The sequence below is a fragment of the Sapajus apella genome, unplaced genomic scaffold (assembly GCF_009761245.1).
Source record: "Sapajus apella isolate SASKATOON/1434 unplaced genomic scaffold, GSC_monkey_1.0 scaffold53, whole genome shotgun sequence".
Lineage (NCBI taxonomy): Eukaryota > Metazoa > Chordata > Mammalia > Primates > Cebidae > Sapajus > Sapajus apella.
The window spans coordinates 14,858,224-14,871,071 of NW_022436993.1; the positions used below are offsets into that span (position 1 = coordinate 14,858,224).

The window sequence follows — 12,848 nt, forward strand, 5'->3', positions numbered from 1 at the left end:
ATACAACTGAGATGCCAAGAGTCCATTCATTCTCTGCTTGGGACTTACAGAACTCCGGAAGGCACCAAGGAACACAGAAGCCCAGGCTGCCATCTTGAAGGCTGACACAGTCATGAAATCGATCTGGGACTAGTCTGGGGCAAAGCTAGTGTGGCCGGGAAACCATCACGTGGAAACTGACCAAATTTATACTCAAAGAAATATGGCATGTCTTTGCTTAATACTATACTTGAACCGTGGCAAATATTTCAGTGTATATGGAAATCATAAGGGTTTGGGTGCCCCGCCCGTCAAATCACACTCAGAAGCACGCGCCTGTATCTCTATCCTGAATTCCATACATGCATACACCACTCTGTGGGTATCTCCCAAAGGTCTCAAGCGTAACGTGTCCAAAACCAAATTACTGATCTCACCCGCCCTCCTAAATCTACTCCTCTACCATTCCTCTTTTTTCTTAACCATCAACACAGTATAAAGTCAAAATCTTGGATTGAGACTTGAAGCCTCCCCCTCCTTCATCCTCCACATCCACAACAGATCTGAGATCTCTCCACCTCTCCCCAGAGCCAGTGCCTTAACAGGAAAAGCACCTCTCGCCAGAGCTTCCCACTCGGTTTCCACCTTCCACATGTGCCTTCCAATACTTTCTTCAGCACGGCTGGAATAATTCTCAAATGTAAGTCAGGTCAGATCACACCACTTTTCAAAACCCTTCCCACTGACCTTGGGTTAAAATCCAAACACTCTACCCAGTCTCTCTCTGTTCTCGCACTAGGTAACTTCTCCTGTGTCACCTTCGGTGTCCTGTCTTGATACCACCTCTAGACACGCTGGCCCTCTTTCCAACGCCTCCCTACCTATGGTCTATGGCAGATGTGGTTAGCTGCCTACTACCAACCCATTTCCTGCCTTCTTCACTAGAAGAACTGTGCTACCACTCAGGGCTTCTCCCCACTGTCAGCTTGGCCAAGCGTGATGATCCTGTTTCCTCTGCCAGTGACTGATTTAGATAAGATACCAGAGAGCTTGCTCTTCTGTACTTTCTCTACAGCACGTGAGGATGCAGCAAGAGGGCGGCCGTCTCCAAGTCAGGAAAAGAGCCCTTGCCAGGAAATGAATTGGCCGACACCTTGATCTTGGACTTCCAGCCTCCAGATCATGAGAAATAAATACCTGTTGTTTACACCACATGGCATTTTGTTGTTGCAGCCTGATCTGACTAAGACATCATTGCTTAGCTTTAAATTGCTTTTCTCCGTCATTCTAAGAAACATCCGTCAACATGTACCTACTCAGAGCAGTGCCAATACCCTACCCTAAGGCCACGAGTTCAGGGAAATAACTGTACAAACAAACCCAAAGGGAGGTCACAGACATTAGTGCAGACCAGAGTAAAGGCTCAAGGTGCAGATAGACATAAAGGAACAAATAACCAGAAGGCCAGAAAAAGGGCTACTCTTCCTCCGCCCCAGGGAAGGTTTCTCTAGACTGATACCAGCTTCAGTTCTTTGCAGGAAGAGGCCTGCCCTAGCATTTATTTCTTCAAGCCTTCCATAGTCAAGCTGGGTGAGGCAGGGCCTCTGGTAAGATGTTTAGTTGAGGACTTAGAGAGCCAGGGTGACTAATACAGGGCTCATGCCCAGTGTCTGCTTACCCAGGACAATGACCACATCCCCTGAGAAAATGGTATGCAAAATTGTGTGTGTCTGTGTGTGTGCACACATGCACACAAGTGATTTGATTAGGGGACAGGGTCCATGACTTTGATTAGATTCTCAACACATCTTTTGAAACACACCTCAAAAGGATAAAACTGCAAAAGGGGATCAACGTCCTTTGAAAGGGAAAGTATTCTGTAAGTGCAATGTTAGTTTTAAAGCTCAGATGGATCTGCCCTTTACCTATTTCCATAAACAAGAGTCCTTTAGGCCAAGTATATTGCAATGGATGAAATTCTCCTGTGATAATGGCAAGAATGTACAAGCGCTGTCACCTAAATCCACACTGAACTACAAACATGGCCCAGCTGAATGCTGGAGAAGGGCCATTTGCTTCTCAGAGAATGCAGCAAAGGCAATGCGGGGGAGGGGGGATGTTTCCAGCATTCCTGGAGGAGAGGAGGAGGATGCCTCACACTGCCAGAATGTTCTCCAATCACCAGCCCCTGCAGTCTTGCATGGTGTCCAGGGGGCTCTTTCTGCAAGGAAATGTTCCCTCCTTGGGGATGATGAAATGGGGAAATTCATTGCCTAGCAACTGCAGAACAAGTTGGCCTAAGCCTACCCTAAAAGTATGTTCCATCATAAGCATTTGAAAGTATAACTTCAAAAAGAAACTGTAATTTAAAAATAACATTAGACTTAAGCAAAACAAATAAAACAAACAAGAAACAGAACTGATGATCCTGAAGTAACTGTAACAAGCCCATGTCCCAGAATTGTGTTTCCTGGGTTATGGAGATAAAGCAGCTGAGAAGAAATGAGAACTCCAAAGGTGAAATTTAGATTTTCACTACATTTTTCTCATTATGATTTCTTTGGGAGATGTACTAATAGGGGTTTGTATCCACCAAAAAGCTAAAGTGGTGCCTGAAAAGAGGCTTAATTAGCTATTAGAAAAATGCAAATTGAAGCCCCATGAGACACCACTTCATACCCATTGGGAGGCTATTGTCAAAAAAAATAAAAATGACAAGTGTTGGTGTACATGTGGAGAAACTGGAACGCTCGTGTTTGCTGCTGGGAATGTAAACTGGAGGTGCTGCTTCTGCTGTGGAAAACCGTACGGTGGCTCCTCAGAAGTTAAATGTAGAACTGCCGCATGGCCCAGCAAGTCCACTTCTAGACACAAACCCCAAAGAAGTGAAAGCAGGGACTCAAAGCAGGGATATTTCTACACCCGTGTTCACAGAAGCCTTCTTCATGATACCAAAACGTGGAAACAACCCATATGTCTATCGATGGACCACGAAGATAAACAAACACGGTCTATCCACACGACGGAGTATTGCTCAGCTTTAAAACGGAAGGAAATTCTGACCCATGCCACACCACAGATGGGCCTTGAAGGTTTTGCTAAGTGAAATAAGCCTGAAATAAAAGAACAGATACTGTGTGATTCCACTTATATGAGGTCCCCAGAAGAGTCAAGTTCATAGAGACAGTAAGTAGTACAGAGGTTCTCAGGGGATAGGGGAGAAGGGAAAAGGAGGGTTTTGTTGCTGTTTCTGAGATGGAGTTTTGCTCCTGTTGTCCAGGCTGGAGTACAGTGGTGTGATCTTGGTTCACTGCAACCTCTGCCTCCCTGGTTCAAGTGATTCTCCTGCCTCAGTCTTCCGAGTAGCTGGGATTATAGACATGCACCACCACACCTGGCTAATTTTTGTATTATTAGTAGAGACAGGCTGGTCTCAAACTCTTGACATCGTGATCTGCCCTCCTCAGCCTCCCAAAGTGCTGGGATTACAGGTGTGAGCCACCATGCCTGGCCAAAAATGAGTTTTTATTTAAGGGATGCAGTTTCAGTGTGGAGTGACAGAAAAGTTCTAGAAGTGAATAGCAATGGTAGTTGTGCAACACTGTGAATGGACTCAATGCCAGTGAACTGAAGCCTCAAACTTGGCCCTGAACTGAACCCTTCAACTGCACCCTTAAAAGTGGTACATTTTGTTTCATGTATATTTCATCAAACCATCAAAAAATGGCCAGTAGAGGAGGAAGCCAAGGCAGCAGGCAGTACTTACAAGATATAGGCAATCACCCCGATGGACCAGCAGTCAACGGCTTTGCTGTAAGGTTTCTGAGCGAGGACTTCAGGAGCTGCAGAAAGACAAAGAAAAGGCACAGCCTGACAATTTACATGCCTCGGACTGAAGACAGTTTTGGGGTTTGCTATCTGATGATGCCTGAGCTTTCAGTGAGTATAAAAACTGAGTAGAGAGGCATGACCCACTTTATTCGTTGGCTTTTTTTTTTTTTTTTTTTTTTTTGAGACGGAGTTTCGCTCTTGTTACCCAGGCTGGAGTGCAATGGCACGATCTCGGCTCACCGCAACCTCCGCCTCCTGGGTTCAGGCAATTCTCCTGCCTCAACCTCCTGAGTAGCTGGGATTACAGGCACGCACCACCATGCCCAGCTAATGTTTTGTATTTTTAGTAGAGACGGCGTTTCACCATGTTGACCAGGATGGTCTCGATCTCTTGACCTCGTGATCCACCCGCCTCGGCCTCCCAAAGTGCTGGGATTACAGGCATGAGCCACCGCGCCCGGCCTTATTCGTTGGCTTTTTTAAAGGAAGACAGGGTCTTGCTTTGTTGCCTGGGCTGGGGTGCAATGGTATAATCAGGGCTCACTGCAGTCTTGACCTCCTGAGCATAAGCAAATCTCTCACCTCAGCCTCCTAAGTAGTTGGAACCACAGGTGCATGCCACCATGCCTGGCTAGTTTTTCTTTTCTTTTGTTTTTTAAGAGATGAAGTCTCGTAATATTACCCAGCCTGGTCTTGAACTCCTGGCCTCAAGTAATCCTCCCACATCAGCCTCCCAAAATGCTGGGGTTACAGGTATGAGTCACTGCTCTCAATAGGCATTTTTAATTAGGAAAAAACATGAAGACTCTACAGTATCTAAAGAATGTAAATAAATACTTAAGGGGTATGTGTGTGGCTGGGGGGGGACTACCGATGAAACTCAATCAGTCAGCCAACACATAACACATAGCTATTTTATGGCAGTGCTGTACTAAGAGTAACTCAGGTCGGGCTGATATAAAAAGAAATACTCATTTGGGGGTCCGGAGTCTGTGACGTCACCTCAAGGCAGCATTTCTGGCCTCTGTGTAGGGCCTTACTAGGCACTGTGGGGTCGAAAAGGTGAAGCCCCTCCCTGGGCCTTCCTGGAGCTGATGGTACAATGGAGCTCAGAGATAAGGCCTACCCTCTGAAAATCCTGCTTCGGGCCTGCTCCTAATTCCTTCTCTAAGGTTTGGGCAGGGTGTCAGCATATTCATTTCATTTTCTCATCTCATTTGTGAAACAAAAAAACTGGAATTCAACCTTGCATTCTTGGTTCTAAAGCACTCTTCATCAAGAGTCATCCGCGACAGGGGCTTGGGCTTGCTCTGTACTAATCCCGACTCCCTGTTCCTGGCCTTGGGTCTTGTTCTATACTGATCCTGACTCCCTGTTCCTGGCCTTGGGGCTTGTTCTATACTGATCCTGACTCCCTGTTCCTGGCCTTGGGGCTTGTTCTATGCTGATCCTGACTCCCTGTTCCTGGCCTTGGGGCTTGTTCTATGCTGATCCTGACTCCCTGTTCCTGGCCTTGGGGCTTGTTTATACTCATCCTAACTCCTGGCCCATGGCCATCACCCAGCACTGGCTACCCACTCAGTCTGGTGACCAGCAGCATCTGACATAGCTGGCACTCAGTCTATGTTAGTGCAAGGCGTAGATAAATACAAAATGAGGCAGTGAATCTGAGTAAGATCTCCTTTGCCCACAAACACATCTAATGGCAGTGTCTTTAGCACAGACTTTCCAGAAAATTTTTAAGGATAGAGAAAATAAAAATAGCTAGAGCTGAGAAGGCAGTTGTTGGATGCTGAGTTAGGTCTTCTTTTGTGATGTAGTCACTCACCCCAACAATCCTTGAGGAGAAGTGCTAGAAGAGTGATCACTATTATTCCAAAATTACAAGGGAGGACACAGAGGTGAGAGGTCAGGTAACTTGGCCCAGTGGAAATGTGGCATCCACTCAAACTTCCCTTCAGAAGAGACCTAACTTATATTAAGTGTCTGCCATCAAGTGGGTCCTGGGTGAGTCATTTGTAAACGTTTTCTACTGCAATCCTTTAAACTCTGACAACTATCATTATGTGCACCTGAGAAAAATGAGCCTCAGAGAAGTTAAGTAACTTGTCCCACATCACACAGCTAGAGAGGAAAGAGCTGAGAGTTGAAACCAGGTCAACCTGATCCTTGTTCCAGCTCCTTTCACGCAAACATACTGTCTGCTAAGGTGAGGGCATCATCAGTCTAGGTTTACATGGCTGTCCCATCTTTTGGTTTCCCCAGGCCACACTGAAAGATGTTGTCTTGGGCCACACATAAAAGACACTGACACTAATAATAGCTGATGAGTTAAATATCAAAAATTGCAACAACAACAAAAAAATCTCATAATGTTTTAAGAAAATTTACGAATTAGTTTTGGGTGTCATTCAAAGCTGTCCTGGGCTGCGTGTGGCACACTGGTTGGAAAGGAAAGTTCTTTTGCAGAGAAATGAAAGTTCTTTTGCAGAAAAATTTATTTCATCCTGTTGACAATACACATATTGGAGCAAGAACAGGAAGGTATACAAACCACTGCTAAGTGTCTCTGCTTGTGGCAGTGAGGGGCGCACTCCACAGATAATCCCCACAAGTGGCTTTGGTCTCCAACTCCCCCACACTTCCTATCAGGTTTTTATTTTATTTTAATTAATTAATTTGAGACAGAGTCTCATTTTGTCACCAAGGATGGAGTGCAGTGGCACAATCTCTGCTCACTGCAACCTCTGCTTCCTGGGTTCAAGAGATTCTGCTGCCTCAGCCTCCTGAGTGGATGGGACTACAGGCACACACCACCACACCCAGCTAATTTTTGTATTTAGTAGAGACCAGGTTTCACCATATTGGCCAGGATGGTCTTGCTCTCTTGACCTCGTGATCCGCCTACCCTGGCCTCCCAAAGTGCTGAGATTACAGGTGTAAGCCACCATGCTTGTAATTTTTATTTTTTTAAAACAAGAGCCAAATAAATAAATCTGCATATCATTTCTTTGCTATGTTGATCCTCAATGAGGCAAGAAAACGAGAGACAGAATTACAAAGCCAGGGAGGGTCTGCCCTTGGATGACAGGGCAATGAATTGTCCGCTGTGACCGCTAAGAGCACGTATCTTAGACTCTTGTATTAGGAGAACTGACAGAAGGGAGCCACTGACCACAGTTAATGCCTTTCTGATTTAGGAGGCTTGCTCTTCCTGAGCTAGAACTCTGGTCCAAGTGGCCAGGTGAGCACAGATGGCATGAGAAGCACCGGCATCTCCAAGGACCCTCCAGGGCCAGCCTTGTGGCCTGATGGAAAGTGTCCATGAGGCAGAGAAGGCTCCTACAGCAACGCCTGACCAGCTTCCCCTCTGCAGAGCTGAAAGCATGTGTCAGGAGGGGAGTGCCAAGCTAGCGGGTAGAAGCCCTGGATTCCAGATCATAGGAATCTGCAAAGCTCTTCAGCAAGATGGCACAGCAGGCTGACCTGGTCACTCTACAGAACCAGATGTCCAATGGCACAGAGGCGCTGGGAGCTCAGGGCAAGCTTGAGAGCACAACCTCCTGTCCCGTGCTAAGTGCCCAGAGGTGGGGGCCGCAGTGAGCTATAACTGCACCACTGCACTCCAGCCTGGATAACAGAGTGAGGCCCTGTCTCTAAAATAAATAAATAAAAATAAAATAAAAGATTTCTGCTTTGGATAACAGCATGGTTGTTACGGGGGAAAAGTTCTAAATTATTAACAAGTAAATGACAATATTGGGGATGGAAATTTATGTATTTGTGTCAAGAATTTGAAAAAGAATGGACATTTCTTGTTCTTTTTGGTGTTGTGTCTTATCTGTGTCACACAGACCAACAAAATACAAATATTTCTGAACCAATCAGAGATGGGTAAACTATCTGTCTTCTGGTGATCATGATGCGCTTGGAAACAAATGCAGGGGGGGAAGAGAGACGCCCAACAGCAACAGATACACGAGGAAGGAGCACAGAGGAGGAAGCCGTGCTGCCTCCAACAGCTGCTTCCATAGCTTCTGAGCAAAGACCTGACCGATGCCCTAGCCAAGGATGATGGCAGGACTACGCGGCCGCAGCCACCGCAGAGCAGACTTCCCACCCAGGAGGCGCGGATACTCTGTGTTCTCATGAGCGCTTTCTGCTCGCAGCTGTCCAGCATCGTGGATGGTGGGAGGGAAGGAGAATTCTTTAAGAGAACAACCTCCTCCCCTTTGTCATCATCTGTTAGAATGAGGAACTTACTGGCCACCAACCATTGTTCAGAAAACGAAGGAATAAAGACTTTTTTTTTTCCTAGACATCGACACATCGAGGGACACCTGCACATGACACATTTCACCCTCAATCTGGCAAATCTGCCGACACACCAGGCTGTTGTGCAAGGCATATACAGACTGGAAAAGCAAGGGGCTAATTTTTATGCTTGGGTGTTATTTGAGATGTTTAGATTTTTTTTTTTCCTTTGAGAAGGAATCTTGCTCTGTTGCCCATGCTGGAACACAAATGGCGTGATCTTGGCTCACTGCAACCTCCGCCAACTAGGTTCCAGCAATTCTCCTGCCTCAGCCTCCCAAGTAGTTGGGATTACAGGCACCCACCACTATGCCTGACTACTTTTTGTATTTTTAGTAGAGATGGGGTTTCGTAATGTTGGCCAGGCTGGTCTTGGACTCCTGACCTCAGGTGATCTGCCCACCTTGGCCTCCCAAAGTGCTAGGATTACAGGCATGAGCCACCGTGCCCGGCGGAGATGTTTAGATTCTTGAAGCCACAGACTAACTACACTTAAATAATTTTTAAAACATGAGACTCTGCTTAAATGGCAAAGTTTATAATATCAAGCATATGGTTAAGAAAAGATTCCTGGGCCATATGCAGTGGCTCATGCCTATAATCCAGCACTTTGGGAAGCTAAGGTAGAAGGATCACTTGACCCCAGAGTTGGAGGCTGCAGTGACCTATGATTGTGCCATTGCATGATGGGCAACAGAGTGAGACCCTGTCTCTCAAATAAATAAATAAATATAAAAGATTTCAGCTTTGGATAACAGCATGGTTGTTATGTGGGAAGTTCTAAATTATTAACAAGTAAATATCAGGATGACAATATTGGGGATGGAAATTTACATATTTGTGTCAAGAATTTGAACAAGAATGTACGTTTCTTGCTCTTTTTGGTGTTGTGTCTTATCTGTGTTACATAGATCGACAAAACACAAATATTTTTTAACCAATTAGAGATGGGTAAACTGTTTTATCTTCTGGTGACCTTCTTAATTGCACCTGGAAATAAACCCGGGAGTGAAGACAGAAGTGCCATGTCACCAAGCAAACAAGACAAAGCAAACCGATTTGGAAATAATATTCCCACCAACGTGAAATATTTTTAAAACTGCTAATGGTACACACACCATAGCCTAAATTCTAATTTGATTTGTGATTGCTAGAATCAAGGGTCCTCTGAAACATTGTTTTAAAAAGCCCACCAAGACCACTTCAAATCGCTACTTTTTATCCCACAGAAATTCATGGAAAAGATACAGTCTCAGTCAATATTCAAAACCCTCGTGGCACTCTGATACGGTGGCCAAACGAGGCCAAACTGTGGAAATCCACAGGGATCTTGTCTCTCCTGCTCACCTCCTGTAATTGGCAGTGGGCTGTACTGTTTCACCAACCAGCTGAATTCACCTGGCCCATCTGGCAAAGCTCCAGACCCACCCATTCTCCTGTCTCAGCTGTGGTGAAGCACATAGCCCTGGGGGAGTCTACTTCTCACTCAAACCAGCCAAACCTCCTGGTGTTATGTTACCAGTCTGACCCCACATGGCCAGAACTCTTCTGTAATTCCAAAAGATCACAGCGTCCAACTTACAAACCTGCCGAAGACCAATGAGCTTCCAGACCAAGGAGGTGCTGAGCACAGTCCCTCCAGAGCCCCGGAAAGTGATGAGGGCTCTGAGCTATGCAGCCACAGTTCCACCTCCTGGCCAGTGCTGCCGGGCGATACCCAAGAGCTTCCTAGACGAGGAGAAATCATATTCTCTTCCAATTACAGGCAGCGATGAGAAGAGAACACGACTTCTGTGAGAAGGAATCTCGCTCTGTGGCCCACGCTGGAATGCAAATTGAAGCATGATGGGAGGACCTGACGATGACCCCCACTGCTCCCATGCCTACTGCAAGAGGGACGGTCTGAGTTCTTCCTTACCTGGAGCTACTGACAAAGATACGCTGTCACTGAAAGGCTCCATGGCTTGCGTAAGAATGTCCCCAGCCCCCAGACAGGTCAGGAAGGAAGGACCTAGCCTCCTGCCCCAGCCACGACAGAAAGGACATCCTTTCAAGTGACAAGGGAGAGTCCCTGGGGGCTCTGTCAGTGGCTGTCGGGAAACCCACCTACCTGGAGATACTGAAAGAGACATATGCAAGCCAGGCAGCAGGTCCAGCCTTCAGGTTGCCCCTTAGGCTTGCCCAAAGCCAGCGTTTTGGAGCTGCAGAGAATGGGGTTAGGGTGGGGCAGCTGTCCTCAGTAGACTCGCACTACGCACAACAACTGGGTTCCCAGGTCCATGCACCAAAATCCTGTAACACACTGGCCTCCTGTGGCTCCCACTGCACCTCAAATACCCCTTTACTGCCGCACGAATCCCACTGTCAAACAGCAGACTGAACGCTGCTTGAGGGCAGGGCATAGCTCTCGTCTCTGTAGGTCCTGATGGGTCAGCACTTGGTGATTCAACCGAATGCAACCTTGTTGCCACACACCATCGTTTCTACAGAGAAATGTCTTCCAAATTTACACGACTGGGCTACAAATCAACTTTGCTGCCTGAAATATTTTCGGTGAGTAGGTACAAGAACAAATAACAGGATAGAGTGGGGGACAAATGAATTTGGGAACGGAGGCAACTGCCAGCTGGCGAGTACCTGTGTCAGGTAAAAGCAGGGGCGGCTGCCAAACACCCTTCATGGACACGTGATTTCGGACAGGAACTTTGAGGAGAAAAGAGGCAGAGTTCACCCTAATTCTCAGCGTGTGACTGTGTTTGTCACTCACGTTAACGTTACTCTCCCTTTAAGACCTTTTCTTTTCCAGGCGAGGTACCTCACACCTGTAATCCCAGCAATTTTGGAGGCTGAGGTGGGTGAATCACTTGAGGTCAGGAGTTGAAGACCAGCCTGACCAACATGGTGAAACCCCGTGTCTATTAAAAATACAAACATTAGTCAGATGTCGTGGTGGGCGCCTGTAGTCCCAGCTACTTGGGAGGCTGAGGCAGGAGAACAGCTTGAACCTGGGAGGTGGAGGTTGCATGAGCCGAGATTGCGCCATTGCACTCCAGCCTGAGCAACAAGAGTGAAACTCCACCTCAAAAAAAAAAAAAAAAAAAAAAAAAAAAAAAAGACCTTTTCTCCAAGGAAGTTTGGGACTGACTGCTCCAGTGGGCAGAGGATGGTGGCACTTCAAGAGGGGGCAGCCTGGGCACAGGGGCAGTCCTCGATGCCAGAAGGTAAAAGCCAATGGTCCAGAACCAGGCCGGGCGCAGTGGCTCACACTTGCTATCCCAGCGCTATGGGAGGCTGTCGGGGCTGGGTGTAGTGGCGCACACCTGCAGTCCCAGCTACTCGGGAGGCTAAGGCTGGAGAATCGCTTGGACTGAGAAGGCGGAGGTTGTAGTGAGCTGTGACTGTGCCACTGCACTCCAGCCTGGGCCACCGAGCGAGACTCCATCTCAAAAAAAAAAAAAAAAAAAAAATCAAAAACTAAACTGAAATACTGAATTAACTCTAAATACAGACTCAGGGGCAAAGAACAGAAAGAAAGACTTTGTTCCATGATCTCTCAGAACTCCTCCTGCTCAGATCACGGTGCTATTAACTCAGCTTTCTTTGCTATTCCTGACACAACAATACCCCACTGGCTTATTAAGTTTACACCAGAAAATAAAAGTTAAGTTCCATGTAAACCACACAGCCTCACTAGAGTGTCCCAGGAGCCATCAGAGACCTCTGTGGACAAGTGTGGTCCTTCTCACAGCCCACGCTTAACTCATGCTCTTTACACAACACTAGGTTGAGAATTTAAAATAACTGGATTTACTGCTTTGAGACTCACCACCAGCCTACTTATGGAAAATTCCACTTTGCAGGCAACACTTTCTATAAACCGAGCCACTTTATATTGATTTAGAGCAAGTATTCCTGGCGAAGGGAAGGACTCCACAGACTTGAAAAAAAATTTTTCAGAAACCTTTCATCTTGTTTTTAAAACAATAAAACTGCCGATTTTCCTTACCAAAGAAGAGAAAAGAAAAAGGCGTAACCAAGTGGAACTGAAAACTAAGACAGGAGCTGTCTTGTGGGTGTGGGGCCTGCAGTAATCAATCTTCATGCTCTCATGAAACAGAAAAGAATTTTCCCTTGCCTGAGCCCTGAGGACATGCTGAGAAGCAGTTTCTGCTAAGAGGGCAGAGGAAACTGTGAAGACCTCACCCTGCTAGGAAGCCCACGTTCAGGGCGCTTGTCCATCTCCATGGATGTCTGTGTGACCTCTCCTCTCTGTCTTTCACACATGACCCCTCCAGTGGGCGTGATGGTGACACATCAGGAGGGAGCAGCCTGGGGGGCCAGGGGCAGTTCTCAATGCAAGAAGATAAAAGCCAGCAGTCCAGAACCAAGCCGGACACGCTGGCTCACACCTGCAATCCCAGCATTTTGGGAGGCCGAGGTGGGCAGATCACAAGGTCAGGAGTTCCAGATCAGCCTGGCCAACATAATGAAACCCCATCTCTACTAAAAGTACAATAAGTAGCCGGGCGTGGTGGCACACACCAGCTACTCGGGAGGGTGAGGCGGGAGAATCGCTTGGACTGAGGAGGCGGAGGTTGCAGTGAACCAAGATTGCTCCATTTCACTCTAGCGTGGGTGACAGAGTGAGACTGTCTCAAAAAAAGAAAGAGAAAGAGAAAGAAAGAAAGAGAGAGAGAGAGAGAGAAGGAAGGAAAGAAAGAAAG

At 46.8% G+C, this 12,848-nt stretch overlaps 1 protein-coding gene across 5 annotated transcripts in view; it reads right to left on the bottom strand.

Annotated features, from left to right (window-relative positions):
* The window catches only part of CAMK1D (calcium/calmodulin dependent protein kinase ID), a 462,154-nt gene that overhangs the window by 37,088 nt on the left and 412,218 nt on the right, over positions 1 to 12,848 (bottom strand). For all 5 annotated transcript variants that reach the window (XM_032244054.1, XM_032244053.1, XM_032244057.1 and 2 more), the window contains one exon: positions 3,746 to 3,821. In XM_032244054.1, coding sequence (XP_032099945.1) covers positions 3,746 to 3,821 — 76 coding nt within the window. The remainder of the gene's footprint in view (positions 1 to 3,745; positions 3,822 to 12,848) is intronic.